The 16,860-nt window shown below is 31.1% G+C and overlaps 1 protein-coding gene and 1 long non-coding RNA gene across 3 annotated transcripts; one reads left to right on the top strand and one right to left on the bottom strand.

The window, feature by feature from the left end:
* The first annotated feature begins 3,943 nt into the window (after positions 1–3,943).
* On the top strand, positions 3,944–4,562 carry LOC107894963 (uncharacterized). Of its 2 annotated transcripts, none has more exons than XR_001683335.2 (2): positions 3,944–4,100; positions 4,334–4,562. It is a non-coding gene; the product is annotated as an uncharacterized lncRNA (long non-coding RNA). The 2 variants fall into 2 exon arrangements; XR_005907383.1 differs by having other exon boundaries at positions 4,204–4,562.
* A 5,014-nt stretch (positions 4,563–9,576) lies between these two features.
* Positions 9,577–10,893, bottom strand: LOC107894964 (uncharacterized). The gene is made up of 2 exons (XM_016820119.2): positions 10,580–10,893; positions 9,577–10,108 (listed from the first exon to the last, which is right to left on the bottom strand). Exons 1-2 carry the CDS (start codon positions 10,821–10,823, stop codon positions 9,849–9,851), a joined length of 504 nt encoding a protein of 167 aa, XP_016675608.1. The 5' UTR covers positions 10,824–10,893; the 3' UTR covers positions 9,577–9,848.
* Positions 10,894–16,860: the final 5,967 nt, after the last annotated feature.

Here is a 16,860-nt window from a genome sequence, read left to right as displayed (position 1 = left end):
TATACATATAAATTTAAGCCCATAATTATTTTTATTCTAATTTTTATGATTTTTCAGTCAGAACAGGGGAACCCGAATTCATTCTGACCTTGTCTCACAAAATTCATTATATCTCAAAATTTAAAAATTCATTGCTTAAAATATTTCTTCTATGAGAAACTAGACTCAATGAGATTTAATTTCATATCTTTTTTCATCTTCTAATTCGATTTCTACAATTTACGGTGATTTTTCAAAGTTAGTCTACTGCTACTGTCCAAACTGCTTTTGTGCAAGCTATTAATTACCATGTTATAACACCCTTATTTTCTTTTTCTACACCATTTCTCATCACTTTCTCTTATTTTCTCTTCACTAACATATCAAAAACATAGGACCTTATGTAAGAAAACTCTACTATAACATTATTTCCATGCTTTGTCAATAATAACAAACTTAAAAACATATTGAAATCTTGATATACTTACCTTGTTCTATTGATACTAATCTTTAACTTGATTTTCTCTCTCCTCCAGCTTCTATTTCTTGAATCCAACTTGACATTCTAACTCCCCATGCTCTCCTTAACATTTTTGTCTCTTGGTAGCTATGGAAATTCATTTGATTTTTGGGTGAAAATGATGAATTTTTGGTAAAAGGACCAAATTGTAAAGAAAGCAAGACTTTCTTTCTTCCTCTCTTTCTCTCACGTTAGTGCATGGGAAAATATGGATGAGAATTTCTCATCTTTCTTTCTTTATATACTAATAAAATACTAATAAAATATCTTATTAAAATATTAATAAAATAATATTTATCTAATTAAATAATTATAAAATATCAAAATATCTCTAGCATCATTATTACTTTCTAGATTTCTCTCTCTTCCAATTGACCATTTTGCCCTTCATTATCTTTTAAAATTCCATCCTTGAGTCATCATTTAATTTGGTAAAATTGCAATTTAGTCCCTCATAGTTCTTCATCTATTCAATTTGGTCCTAATTCATCCATTTTCCTTAGTTTCTAGAGCATTCCACTCTTAAATTATTTACACTATTGGTCCTTCAACTTTTTCATATTTACACTTTAACCCCTCAAATTTTGAATATTTACTCTTGTGCAACAAAACTTTTCTCACTTTTACAATTTAGTCCTTTCTAGAATTAATATATCATAATATACTTCTCAATATTGACATAACTCAAAATTTCCCTTTTTGTCACTTTATTTCCTTATTTTACTATATCAAGGATAATATCTTACTGTAAAAATTTTCAGAGTATTACAATATATATATTAATGCATTATGCATATATTCCATTTAGCTTCATTTAAGTCATGCATATATTATATTATACATATATATAGATATATATATATTATAAAAGCCAATTAAAATTAAATTAATTTTGCAAAAGAACAAAAAAACAGAGCTTTAACTTGTTAATGCCTCATAATGTTATGTTTATTACATTTATTTAAACAGTATGTGACAAACGTGATGGAATTTTAGTTCATTCAATTTCTATTCTTAAACATGTGGATGTGAATGATTTGTAGGCTAAAATAATTTGTTAATCTCTATCCATTATAAATATTAGTTGAAATGACTGGAAATCTCACCCCAATCTCTCAAAAGAAGTGTTATGGACTTATAGCTTCTTTCATTTTTGACTATTGATTTACTTTATATTATTTATTGTAGACTTTATTTTTTATTATTATTTATGTGAACCACAACTCTTTAAATAAGAGTTTTAAAATTTTGGCTTTTTATTCTCATTTTTTAAAATTTTTTGTTACGTTTGCTCAATTATATGTTTCGTTAATATATTCAATAAGTTAAATTAGTATATTTTATAAGTAAGTTACTCCATTGTTTTTGTTTTGAGTTAATTTTGAAGTTACTCCATTGTTTTTGTTTTGAGTTAATTTTGAATGCTTTAATTTGAATTGTTGATGGATATTTGTGTGGAACATATCTATTAGTATAAAACTTTGATGGAATTATGACCCTTGACTATTTTGTAATTTTAATTGATTATATTTATTTTTGTAGATGAATGACTCAATATCATCCCAAAAGTCCCAAAGCAAAAAAGCATTACAAGAAGCTACACCTACTTCTACTAAAGTTGTTCGCATAACAAAGAAGGGAAATACTCGAAGAAAGACCAAACCAAGGGCACCTTGTTGGCAACATTTCAGCAAATACTCAACAGAAGATGGGGAGAATAGGGCAAAGTGTAATTATTGCGAAGTCACTTACACAATGGAAACCGGGGCTTCTACCACCAATTTAAATAACCATTTGAAGACTTGCTCAAAAAAACCCCGAGGTAATACCTCTGATCTTAAACAAGCAGAACTTGCATTTACAAAATCTAGCCAAGAAAATGTAGATTTGGCAACTTGGGTGTTTAATCAAGATGATATTAGAAATGCATTGATTAATATGATCATTACGGATGAATTGCCTTTTAATTTTGTGGAAGGGGAGGGTTTTAAGTTCTTTATTTCTATAGCATGCCCAAGGTTTCATCTTCCATCTCGTTGGAAAATTAGAAAAGGTTGTCTTGATTTATTTAATTCCATGAAGAATACATTAAAGCAATCTTTTCAAAAAGAGACAAGTAGAATTTGTTTGACGACAGACACTTGGACGTCATTGCAAAGGATATCCTACATGGTTCTAACAGCTCATTTGATAGATGATGAGTGGAAGTTACAAAAGAGAATTATAAATTTTTTCCCAATTTCTGCTCATAGAGGTGAGAGCATTGGTCAAGCCCTTGAGAAATGTCTTCGGGATTGGGGGATTGAGAAGGTCTTTGCAATTACTGTTGGTAATGCATCTTCTAACAATGTTGCTGTTGATTATTTGAGAAAGAAGTTGGTTCATCGAAAAGCTTGTGTTGCGAATGGTAAATATATACATATGAGATGTGCGGCACACATTATTAATCTCATTGTTCAAGAAGGGGTTAAGGACGCTTCTATATCTGTGGACCGAGTTAGAGGAGCTGTGAGATATATTAGAGCATCACCATCAAGGTTATTTAAATTCAACCATCGGGCAAAAGAAGAAATGGTAGGTACTAAGGCTCATTTATGTCTAGATGTGCCTACTAGATGGAATTCAACTTATATGATGTTAAATGTGGCTGAAAAATATGAATGTGTGTTTGAAGCTTATGTTCATGATGATCATAACTTTTTTCTTGACCTTAGTGCTGGATATGGAGTCCCCACATGTGATGATTGGGAAAATGTTCGAAGAGTTACAAAAGTGCTTGAGCCTTTTCATGAACTTACATTGAAGGTGTCTAGATCATTACATGTCACCTCTAATACTTTTTTTGAAGTAGTCACAGATGTGCATTGTCTTCTTGATGGGTGGAGACATTGTGGGGATTTAGACATAATGTCTATGGCTTCAAAAATGAATGACAAGTACAAGAAGTACTGGGGTGATTCAAAAGTGATGAACTTGTTTATTTATCTAGCAGTTATCTTTGACCCAAGACGCAAAATTAATTTTCTTGCATTTGGAGTCAACTTGCTTTTTCCTACTATTGCAGATGACATTATAAGGATGGTCAATAGAGAATTGCATTATTTGTTTGATGAATATTCTGCAATTATTGAGGGAAATCATCACATGAACGTTGAAGTTGAAAGTAGTTTTCCTACTAGAGCTCCAAGTTCAAGTGAAAATGAAATAGATCAAGTAAAACCGAAGATAGGCTTAGTCATGCAACAATATATGAAGAAAAAACAACGTGTTGGCTTGGAAAGTAAATCGGAGTTGGATAGATATTTGGGAGAAGATTGTGAAAATAATTCAGATTCATTTGATTTGTTATTATGGTGGAAAGTTAATAGTCCAAGATTCCCAATTGTTGCGCAAATGGCTCAAGATGTGTTATCCGTTTCTATCTCAACTGTTGCATCCGAAAGTGCTTTTAGCACGAGTGGACGTGTACTAGATAATTTTAGAAGTTCTTTGACTCCTTCTATGGTTGAAGCTTTGGTTTGCACACAAGATTGGCTTCGAAGGTCAAAAGATCCTATCAACCTTGAGGAGTATGTGGAGGAACTTCAAAATATAGATGATGGTAAGGGACTAACTTTAATCCAAAAGGTTAATTGCTTATTTTATTTATTTTTATAAATATTCTCACAATTTAACTAACATTTTTCTCTTTTGATATTTATTAGAATTGTCAAAGTTATCGAAACATGAAGATGGTAACATACTTAACTACAACTCACAAAATTGAATGTTTATTTTTAATTTTTCTAGTAAAGATTTTCATAGTTTAAGAATACATTTTTATTTTTGTTACAGAATTGTCGGTACTATCTACAGTGTTTGAAGAAGATGAAGCTTGAAGATAGTTTGATTTTAACTTTTTGGAATAGATATTTTGTTAAACCTTATGAAAACTTCAACCTTGAATTTGCTTTGATTTGGTCAAAACAATTGGTTAAACTTTGGATTTTGTTGTGTACGAAGCTTGAATTTATTTTGTTGAATTCGAGTCTTGGAGCGTCACACCATGACGATCTATATTATACTTTTGGTATATCATTTTGTTATATCATATTTTGTGTAGTAGTGACAAGTATCCCTATATCATGCTTTTGGTATATCATTTTGCTATCTTGTATATAAGATAGTTCTTGATGCATAATTATGCACTATGTAAATATAATTACGCGAGTGGTGTAATAGCTTATGTAGTTGACTCAAATTTTGGATACAAGGATCATCTTAGAACGTTATATATAGTTATTTTGCATACCTAAAATAGTTCTTTACATGCCTAAAATAGTTCTTTACATGTAATTATTTAGTAAATTATATTGTTTATGTAGTTAAATAATATTGTAATTCGTTTACTAGTTAAATAATCTGTAGCACCCTAAACCCAGCCCAGAAGTTATGGCCGGATCCGGCATGCCACATCAAAAACGTTAAAAAAAATTTCCATTCTAAGTCCAGAAAATCGTACTTGATGTTCAAAAGATTAATTTCATTATAGGTTAAAGTGAATGGAAGCTGTGCACTAGGTAGGAAACCAGAAAAGAGGTGGTGAGTCCATCGGACTGCTTAAGTACCAAGCTCCCTTCGGATCCAATCCTAGACATGCATACCGCCATTGCCACACCTTAACGTCATGGATATTTCTAGGAAACCGATTTGATTAAGTCATTTTTAGGAAAAGTGATTAATTTTGGAAAGTACTTTCATTGCGGAAGCTTTGCTTGTTGTCGTGTTATTTTGAAATCAATTGTTGTTTTTGAAAACGCGCCCTAAAGCTATCCAATTTCAACAGTTAAAATAAGTAATACCTATCTTAGTAACACATATTAAAACCATCAAAAATAATTAAGCGGCCTTATTACATTTAAAAGCCCAAAAACTTCAAACGTAAATAAAAGGATGTCCAGTTCACCAGAAGAAAATCAAACTTTCAGAACGGGTGGCCACTCCGAATTCCCTCACAGCTCCAAGCCCACTATGGTTGGGGATTTCCTGCGTGGATGAAAATAAAAGGGGTGAGTTTGGGGAAACTCAGTGTGTAAGGAAAACCCATTCAAAGCCCAAGTCAGCTCAAGCCTATTGGGCCTAAGCCCATTCAGGTAACAGTGGTACTGGACCAGAGCCCTTTTCAGATTACAATATACTGGGCCTTAGCCCCTTATTCAGATAACAGTATGGCCTATAGGCCCATTTCAAAATACATGCAACATCAATAACATATGCAAGCCCATTTGGGGAGGCTACTCAACCCACCAACCACTACACTCCACCCGTACCAGCCATACACTCTATGTGGGGATAGCTCAACCCACCCAGCCCAACACTCCACAGTTGCAGCCTTGCTGCTCAGTTAACAGTAAATTGAGGCAAAGCCTCCAGTACGTGGACAAGCCACTTTCAGTACTTCCTCCGTCAATATCCCAATCCCATGCATCAGATAATAACAACATGGCATGCAGTAAATAACAACAGTCAAACATGCATTTAGGTCAATTTAACCCTAGGAGTATTTCGGTAATTTATCTACTAGGGGTAAAACTGTAAATTTTCCACTTTTAAAGGTATTTCAGTAATTTATCTATTTTAGGGTTTTTCATGCATATTCCTACCTTTCACGTACTAACAAAATTACGTACCGTGGGTTCTTACCGAATTGGGCCCGTTGGCCCATCATTCCAATTTTGGCCCATTAAGCCCATAAATATCAAGGGCACAGAAATCATGCACTTTGCAGTCGAAATTTTGCAGCTTACCAAAAACATTAATCGATTTACCTCACGAGCATTCGCACACTCACAAATCTACAAAATACCGATTTTCGGCATTTCGGCTTTTAGACTTTTGCCGATCCAGACTAAGAAAGAGGGTGTTAGTTACACACCTGTTTGCGACGATATGCTGACGAGATCCACACACGAACCGCCTACAATTGGATTACTAACACGTTAATCTAACTATTCAAATACGAACTACGTATTAACACCTTACAATATTCGGCCAACCACACCTACAGATCATAGTAAGCTTATAAGAAAACAATAAGCAACTCATTAACAAATTTTTGTCAATGTTTACCACATAATCATAATTTCACTGCAAGCTGTCATCCTGAGCAACAGTCACTAAATCATTTATAACTGGAGCTACGAAACTCCAAATCAAGTGCCGTTAATTTTCCCTGAAAATAGACTCATATATCTTCTATCCATAAAATTTTCAGAATTTTTGGTTTAGCCAATTAATACCAGATTTTTCTCAAAGTTTCCCATGTTTCACTATTTGACTAATCTGACCACTCTTCATTACGAATCAAATTTCTCATTGTACAGAATTCAAAATATGTTCTTGTTTATTCCATTTGAAACTAGACTCATTAAGCTTTAATTACATAATTTATTCAGCTTCTAATTCATCTCACACAATTTATGGTGATTTTCCAAAGTCACGTTACTGCTGCTGTCCCAAGCAGATTTATTACCAAATCACTCTTTCACACATACCTTGCATGCATGTTATTTAAACATGTATATCACCAATTAATCATCACATATCTATGATTTTACTTAAGAATAATCTCCATTTCATCATTTTAAAGCACAACATGTTAGCTGATTTTTCCCTTTAACATCTAAGGCACATGCATGCTCATTTGTTTGGCTCAACTTCACCTATCTTCCATTTTTTCATCAAAAGAATATGAAACAACAACCATTTCCTTCATCTTAATTCATGACTAAATGCTCACAACACAACTAAAAACCAAAATATGCTTCAAGAGTTAAGGTAGAATCAAGAAGAACTCATGAACATCAAGATAGAAGCCAACTACCATGAACTTACCTTCAATTTTCTTCCCCAAGTGACCGAACACTCAAGAGCTTTCTCCTCTCCTTTCTCTTCTCTAACTTTCAGCTATCATGAACAAAGATGGACAAAACTTTGTTCTTTTCACCCCTTTTTCTTTTAATAAAACTTCATATTTCATCCATTTAATTATTTAATACAAAAGACATGAAATTCTTATCATGAAACATTTACCTAACTCATTATCATGGAACATTTACCTAACCTATTATCAATTTGTATCAATTTGTACCATAAATTATGGATATCAAGTGCACATTTTGTCTACAACAACATGATGGCTGGCCACTTCATGTAAAATGGGAGGTTTGTCATGCAAATCCTCCTATTTTGCACTCCTATTTATTTGGCCACTTCAATTTAGCCTATAGCATTTTCAAACATTTTCACATAGGTCCTATTTCATAATTTCACTCCATTTTTCTTATGAAACAAAAATTAACTAAAATTACCGGGTTCTATCTTAAGCTTGGGCCTTCTAGAGGCCCACTAACATAATTAAACCTATGCCAACATTCACAGGATTCCCGAAAATTGGGGCGTTACATAATCGGCCCATATAAACGCAATATTGAGTATAAATAATAGGATTCTTTAACTTGACTCGACTCGACTCGAAATTTTTTCACTCGATTCGACTCGATTTGAAAAAAATTCAAATTGAATTCGGTTGCAAAAATAGGATTCGTCAACTCGACTAACTCGAAATTTTTTGACTCAATTCGACTCGACTCGATCGAATACTCACCCCTAGCCCCTGTCAGATAGGCGCAATCCAAAAAAAATAACATTTTCGTATATAATCCTACTGACAACCTATTTAGGTATTTAATTTTTTTTTAAAATTTATTTAGGTAAAAAACCCTCTAATATGATATATTAGATAAAATAGTGTCACATTAGAAATGAAAGATTGAAGGACGATTTGCTTCAAATAAAAAGAGTAGGGGCAAATTGCATAAAGATGTAAAGGTTAAGAGTTAAATTTGTTATTATACCTTATACAAAAAACACCAAAATAAGCATTTGACAACACAATTTTAGCCGACGGGGTATTTTTCTACACCTAACATGTAGGAATTGTTTCGCTCATTTTTCCAATGGAGGGACCAAAATACAATCCGAATTATAGTACAAGAACAATTGTTACAATCCAACCTAATGAACCAAATATAATCTCACATCCTAACGAAATAAATCAAATAATTGAATACTATAACATATTCAATAATGTGCTAAATAATATTATTACAAAAGATTAATTTTTGGGGGTATATAACCACTAGTATCCTCAACTATTTTACTTTCTAAATATAATATTGTTGAGACCGAGATAATAATTAAGATAAAGATAACCTTATATTATCTTAATTCTCATTAAATTGAAATAATCTTGAAAATTTCTCATTCAATCAATTTCATCTGTCAATCCAGTTGAAATTTTTTTTATTGAAAGGCTTTTGGCTTTTAGGTGGGAATCAACATTCTTTACCTCATTCATGGTTTAAGCACTTTTTTATTATATTTGACCCAAAAAACAAGTACTTTTTATTATAGTATAACTTTGTGATTAGATAAATACCAATATATTTTATAATCTATTTTCTTTTTTTGAAATATCTTAATTTTGACTCTCATTGGATTTTAGTATTGATTTTCTTTTACTTTAATGTCTCATATTTGTTTAATTCTTTTAATTTAAATTGTTGATTTTTGTTAATTTTTTACATATAAATTATTGAATTGTTAATTTCTATGTCGCATTTAATGGCAAGATTCAATAATGTCAAACAATTGGACTAATTGTTCAATTCTCGTAAAGTTACAAGAATCAAATTTTGAAAAATTTAAGGAGATGAACTAACTTCTCAATATAAGCTCGTTTTATAATTTACTCTTAACCTCAAATCTTAAATTATTTATATTTATACTCAACTGAGGATATTAGATGTCTTAATCCGCTCAAACTCACAATCTTCAAAAATTTACAAGTTATTTTAAACATTTTTTAATCAATACAATATTAAAGGAGGAAGAGTTTGAATCTGTATAATCCAGGGACTTGATGAAAGCTCTAACCATTGCTCAAAATAAGTGTCGATGGTCTTGACATTTTCGATTAGATCCAATTCCAATCAATGTTAGCTTATACGAGGTGAAGTCAAGAATGTTGCTAGACACAAATGAAACATCCCAAACGAAATAAATTGAAACCAAAACAAGATGTTAACAAAACACAAAACATGGTATTCCTTTGTAAAAAAGAAATCACAAATTACTGCAAAAAGACAAAATAACATGGCCAGAATTGAACCCTAAGATCCCAAACCTCTAACTTATTGGACAATATTAAAAAAAACAGAGGCTCAACATTCAACACGTTGTCGTGAACAAAAATGGCAGTGAAAGAAAACACAGGCACTGCATCTTCCCTGAAGGCTTAAGTGATCCATCAATGGCGGCGACGGAGCGGCGATACTACGGCGAATTTCATGAGGCCAACCTTGCAATGGAAACCATTACGTTCACCGCAAGCAAAATAGTAGGGCTTCCACTTTTTCAACACGAACTCGAACCCATTACCACTTCCCTGAGTTGGGTTGGCAATCATCTTAGCTTTTCTTAAGTTGCAGTTGAGGAAGCTCTTTAAGTGGGGTAGCAAGTATACGCTGTGAGGAAATGTGGTGTTGCTTGGTGGATCATATTTGAATACTGCTCAAAAATTACAAACATTGAGCAATGCTAGTAAAGAAAAAAGGGGTTAAATTATAGTTTTGGTCCCTCAAATTTAGAATTTGATCCACTTATTTTTATAATATGATTAATTAATTCAAATAGTTTATGTTAATTTTTTTTAAAAAAGTATCCCTCCCAACAATACAAAAAAAAATTGTCAACATAAGCAATGCTCAAATTTAGCAAAAGGTCAAATTATGGTTTTGGTCCCTACTATGCTCAAATTTAGAAAAGTCCCTGTATTTTATAGTCCACGTTAGCATCTTATTTAAATTAGTTAACAATACTGTTTGAACTATCTACTAATATTATAGAAATAGATGACCAACTTATGTGAAATTAAAATATAAAGACTAAAGATAAAATTTCTGTATGGCAGAGGGAACGATATCAAAATTGAACCAAAAACACTTGAGAAATAAGAAAGTTTGGGATTGTCTTAGTTACCTAGAGTATCATTGATGTAGAAGGGACCATTTTTGAGTGACCAATCAGTGTAGTTGACACCAAAATGCCAGTTTTGGGATCCCCCAACAATGATTCTTTTGGGGCCATTGGTATGGTTGTGGGGATGATGAGGATGAGAATGGGAACCCAAGCTCCCCCATTCCTTGTTTGCTAAGCTTACTCCCACCATGGAAGCAGCAACAAGCACCAAAACAAGTCTTTGATGAGCAAATGTGAAGCCCATTTTTGGAAAAAAAAATCAAGTTTTAAGACCAAAAAGAAAGTGGATGAAAACTTGGGTGTTTGTTTGATGCAATTGGAGGATGAGCAGACAGGGAATTTATAGGGAAAGGAAGAGTGTGAAACTGCCAAATTAATAACCTTTTCAAACGTTGGTAGGCAATAATTTTTAGAAACTGAAAAACAAAGGAAATTTAGAGGTTTATTTTGACATTTTCTCAAAAGTCATTCACTTTTCTTTATGGTTACTTTCTCGTTTATTTTAAAAGAAAATTTTGATTGGTCAAAATACACAGTTGGTCCTTGTATTTCAGTAAAATTTAATATTTTTGTTTTTTATACTTAAAAAAGTAAAAATTAAGGCTCCTTCTTACTTTTGAAAATATTTTCTATTTTTCATTTTTAGAAATTAATTTTTATTTTTTATTTTTAAAAGTTAAAAAATATATTTGATAAACAGAAACAAAATTTTGTTTTCAATAATGAAAACATATTTGGTCATTATTTTTCTATAATAGAAACATGAGAGATAATTTTTTTTTAAAAATAATGTGTATTACTTGAATTAAGGTGTCAAATTTAATATTAGAAAAATTATTTAAAAAATTTTAATGGGTGGTGGGGTATAGTACGGTGCGTTTAGCTTATTTTTTTATTTCACACTACAGTATCTAATCTCATCACCACTGCTGTTTTTACACTAACCACAAATAAACATACAACTCATCCAAATTCACCCTAATTCCATAATATATTTCTTTAGCAGTTAGTATGATTTGCATGGATTTATTGATGGCAAATGTTGAAAGAAAAAAAATCTATGCCAACAATTAAACTAGGATTTTTAAATTGAATAAATTTAAATAATTTAAATTTTAAATTTATTATTAAATATTGAAGTAGGGACTAAATCTCAAACTTCGTTCAAGTATAAGGACTAATAACTAGTTTTTACCTATTTTATTTTATTTTATTTTATTTTCCCCATATTTTTTTCCTGTTTTTCAACTTATTGACATGTTTGGCAATAATCTAATATTAGAAAAGTTTGTTATCGTAAATCACGCAATGTGCTTTTGGGAATAAACGATATAATAATTCTTTAATATTTACTTTAACATATATAAAAATTATATATATATATTAGGTTATTCGTTTAAATTCAAAAGTCAATTTAATATTTAAAAGTATTCAAACAAGAAATTGGGTCTTATATTATAAGTCGCTCTAACCATTTAGACTTGACTCAACTTAAACCCGTTTCTTTTTTTAAAATTTTTTTAGTAGTTAAGGAAGTTAAATCTATTTAGCCATAACAGAAATTATATCAGACACTAATACTGTTTTGTAGAATCTTCATCTCGATTATCTTAGGGGAACATTATAAATTCTCAAACTAAGAGGAATATTTCTTCCTAATGCTGCCATTGAATCTGCAGTCGTATTCGTTGTACGTGAAGTAAACATTACCTTCACATGCCAATCCTTTCTTTTAATTTTATAATATAATATTCTTCTTTTATTTTTTAATATTATATATTACAACATATAAAAATTAAATATACAATCTTTAAAAAATAAACAAGTAATATTTATTTTAATATACATCTAATTTAGATGCTTTTTATTTTGATATTAAATTATATAAAAATTAAATTGTATATAGTTTGTTTCTATCAATTTTGAAGAATGTCATATTACTCAGAAGTTTAATATTTAAATATTTATTGATAAATATCAAAATTATATATTAATTTTGATTAAATATGCAATGTCATATATGAACTTTGATTTTGTACGATTTTGTACGATTTTATACATGAAATTTTGATTTGATTCAATTTTCACAAATTACTAATAACATTATCGAATTAGTACAATTTTATATTGATATATTGCATACAAAAAATTATATTAATCCGATATGAAAATAAATGTATGTATCTATTTCTTTAAATGTGTATGGTTGAATCAAAATCAAAGTTTCATGTATCAAATTGCACATTATACTAAAGTTGTAACGTCTCTCGCCTGTTCCGATGGTCGGTACGTACGTAAAACGCTAACGGGACATTTTCGGAGCAAAACCAATACTTAATTTAGGAAAATAAATGATAAAACATTTTTTCTATAAAATAATAAAAAAATTATTTAAATTCTATTCAAAATGAGTTTTATGCTTTCAAAACAAAGTAAAAAAAACTCTTATAGTGCCAATTAAAACAAAAGAACTAGGTAATTTGGAAAATATATGAATGTTACTTAATTTGTTAAAGGTTACTTAAACCCTTAAAGAATTTATAAGAAAATAAGTAAAATCAAAAAGAGTAAAAGTACGTTAAGTTGCCACCAAAGCGTCAATAGTTCCCACCTAGATGGTATTGGAGTTATTAGTTCTTTTTTCCGCCAAGGAGTTGCTTAGGCGGCTCAAGCCACTGCTCAAGCATTAATGTAGTTAATATTAATTCCATTAGGCTGCCACTCTAGTGGTATTGAAACTTTTTACAATTTTGTACATTCTTGAACTTTAACTAATTTATGATGCCTTCAACCACTACACTATGACCCAAGTTTCAAGCACTATTTGACATATGAAATAAACACTTTTATATACGTTGATGCCCTAAGTACATGCCATTCACATTACAATCTTTATAGTCATCACGAGACTTAGTATACATGCCACTAATATAATACAAATTTCACTTTAAAATTTAAAAATAACAACCTTATAGGATCATTAGGTGATGCGATATTCCCTAACTATCATAGCAACTTCTCAACAAGTTTGTACCTACGCATTTTAAACAACTAATGCGTGAGCTATAAAGCTCAATAAGTAATAAGGATAATCAAACTTTATCCTAAGTCTTTAACAACCTTGAGCCCTTTAGATGAATCATCATTTTTAATTTTATTTAAGCCACATTGTTCTTAATTTAACCATTTCATGTGAATTTTCAAGTTAAGCCTCAATTTATAGCTTGATGATTTATTAACCATTTTTATTATGCATATACTCTAGTTTTGAAATTTGATTCATTTTTGAATTTAACTTTCAATTTCAATTTTCATCCTAAGATCTTATACAATTATTAACTCACCTTAATAACGCATTAAGGCTTTCAATCATACCACAATTTGTTAAGTCGTCCATTTACACCACTTTCTTAGTGGCTTATATTTCTATTCAGTTATTTACAATTCATATAGCTTATTAGCTTTTTATTATGTAACATCATTGGTACTCATTTTCTTGTGTTCATGGCCCATCTTATTAATCAGTTTGTAATTAATTACGCCCCAAGTAGACTTAGAGACAAAGGTTGAATACTCAGGACTAACCAACCAACACACCATAATAATAGAAATATTGTAGCATTAGTGTTCGAAGATAAAAGCAGTACCGCACCAAAGTGCCAATAACAGAAGCACAGAAGTGCCAGTAACAGAAGTACTAAAGTACTAATAACAAAAGTACTATGCCCGAAGGATAAACCATGGTCGAAACCGCATCTCCTATCAAAAGTAATAGAAGTCTCCTATTAACATGTTAATTGTATCCTAACTAACTCATTAAGCTACCAGAGCTTTGTATTATTAATTTAGTTTATCAGAAGATTTAATATCAAATCATTATCAATTTTAGTACAGTTTTCTACTTTATTTTAATTTTCAATTTCAGTACAAACTTCTCATGAAATTTGTCACTAAACCATAATTCAGTAAAGATCACGTGGCTTGTGCTAAATCAATGAAATTTACATGGCTCACGCCATTAAAATGAAAATTAGTAGTCATTTTCATTTTTCATGATATGTATATATTCATTTCAGTTATAAACATAATTTATGGTTGCTTAGAATCTTTTATTTCAGTTTTCAGAGCTCATAATGTAGGTAAGCAAATCCTTTGCCTAACACCACTTTTAGGCACCCAAATGGCTTCACATATACATTGCATTTCACATTTTAGCTTGTATCAACTATTGTCGAAATTAACCACGATTTTACATTTTAACTAATGGCATTATTCAATCTTTTCATATTAGTGACAAGGTTTATATATGTTCACTAATACCATAACATGCCTAGAATTTTTCCATGACACTCAAGAATTTAATTTCTCATAGTTGATTAACAAAACATCACATGGCCACTCATAATTTTTCTTCACTACAAGAAAACAGACTTTTAGCGGTGTTTTTTTTTTGAAACGTCGCTATATGTAACGCCGCTAAAATTAGCAGCGCTTGTTTGAAAAAATGCAGCTAAAGATCATGACCTTTAGCGGCGCTTTTTAAAAAAATGCCGCTAAAGACTAGGACTTTTAGCGGCGCTTTTTTAAAAAAAACGCTGCTAAAGACCAAGACTTTTAGCAGTGCTTTTTAAAAAACGCTGCTAAAGATCATGACTTTTAGCGGCGTTTTTATAGAAAGCGCCACTAAAGATAGGGACCTTTAGCGGCGCTTTTATAAAAAACGCCGTTAATTTGCCCAGTTTTGCAATATGTATGTTGCACCTATATCCAACCCTCTTGCAAGAAATTCAACCAAAAACAGCAAATATACCATGAAATCCAACCAAAACCTGCAAATTTAAATAATAAAAAATTATGCGAAAAATATATTATATAAATTGTAAATGAAGATTCAAAATATTCTTACAATAATATTAAAAGTTACAAGAAAACAAATGTCTAAGATGGCGGATTTTGAAATTGCTGGAACATAGTCATCATATACTGAAGCTGTAGCTGGAGTTCATTGTATTTTCTGTTCTGCTCCGACTCCCTCGTTGTTGCCTCCGCCTCCCGCGCTACTGCCTCCGCTCTAAGTTGAGAAATTTGCTCATCTGTGGTAGCTTGTATCTGAACTATCTAATCTTTTAGCCTTTGAACTTCAGCTTGACTTTGACTCCCGGAAGGCATGTATTGGTGCGAGGTGGATCCAAAATATTGGGTCGGGTTAACACCAGATCCTTGAAATCTAACCCGACCATACCTTTCAGGACCCAAAACTTCATTAATAATTCTGTTATCAATATCCTCAAAATTAACAGAACTATCAGTCGAAGCAGTCGCTTCATACTCTGCCTTCTTATCCTTTAGTTTCTCCTAAAAAATCAGTCAAAGAGTTAGAAACGAAATATACAATAAAAAGGAATACAACATAACATTATTTAAATTAAACTAATAAAAACGACGAATTATAACATTATAATTAAATATTATAAATATTTATAATGAATCAAATTTTATTAAGTAAATATACCATAATTTCTGCAGCCTCAGATGTCATCGGAGTTCCATCTTTTTTCCTATGCGTAATGTCAAAAAGCTGAAGGCGTCCAACTTTTTGACCAGACGAGGCTTCCTACAATATAGTAGTAAAAATATTATTTAATAGTAAAAAGTCATTAATACTTGATAGAATTAATAAATCCATAGTACCGCGGCCTGAGCTACACAAGCAAAACTTCTCGACCCTGCCGTGTGCGTAAATTTTTGTTTTTGCCTGCTGCTTGTTCCAACTCGCTCACGATCCTACATAATGAAATTATTATTATGTATATAGTAAATACTATAAACCAAAAAATTTATAAGAGTTTGCAAGTACATAATACCTCTCCTTTCTACGAATTCCAAAATCGAACCGCATTTTCCCATTGGTACCTCAGCATTCCCGGTGGGACATTTTACAATTTTTCTTCGAGGCTTATGGGTTTTTTAAAATATTCTTTTTTCAAACTGCTTTTATGGTCTCTCCATTTTTTACCCAATACCTTCTTGATATAGGTATCAGAGACCTCAAAAGCAAACCTCTCCTAAAAAACACAGGTTTAGGAATTAAATATAAATGAAACTTAAACCAAAGTATTATAAATTACATTAACATTTTGTTACCTTAATATTAGAGAGAGCTTGATTTTTATTGCTATCAGGCATGTTATGCCCTGATTCATAGTTGATGGGCAACATATTGGCATTTCGTGCTATAATGCCCAAATAGCCTGCTAAAGTCGAGCTTCTTGTCCAACAGG

This window comes from Gossypium hirsutum, chromosome A13 (genome assembly GCF_007990345.1).
Source record: "Gossypium hirsutum isolate 1008001.06 chromosome A13, Gossypium_hirsutum_v2.1, whole genome shotgun sequence".
NCBI classification, from domain to species: domain Eukaryota; kingdom Viridiplantae; phylum Streptophyta; class Magnoliopsida; order Malvales; family Malvaceae; genus Gossypium; species Gossypium hirsutum.
The sequence above is the reverse complement of the archived record's forward strand: the minus strand, read 5'-3'. Positions and strand labels throughout refer to the sequence as shown.

Coding starts and splice junctions, on each gene's coding strand:
- LOC107894964 (XM_016820119.2), bottom strand. CDS start 10,823: ATGGGCTTCACATTTGCTCATCAAAGACTTGTTTTGGTGCTTGTTGCT. Junction 10,109..10,579: donor CTACATCAATGATACTCTAG/GTAACTAAGACA, acceptor ATTTTTGAGCAG/TATTCAAATATGATCCACCA.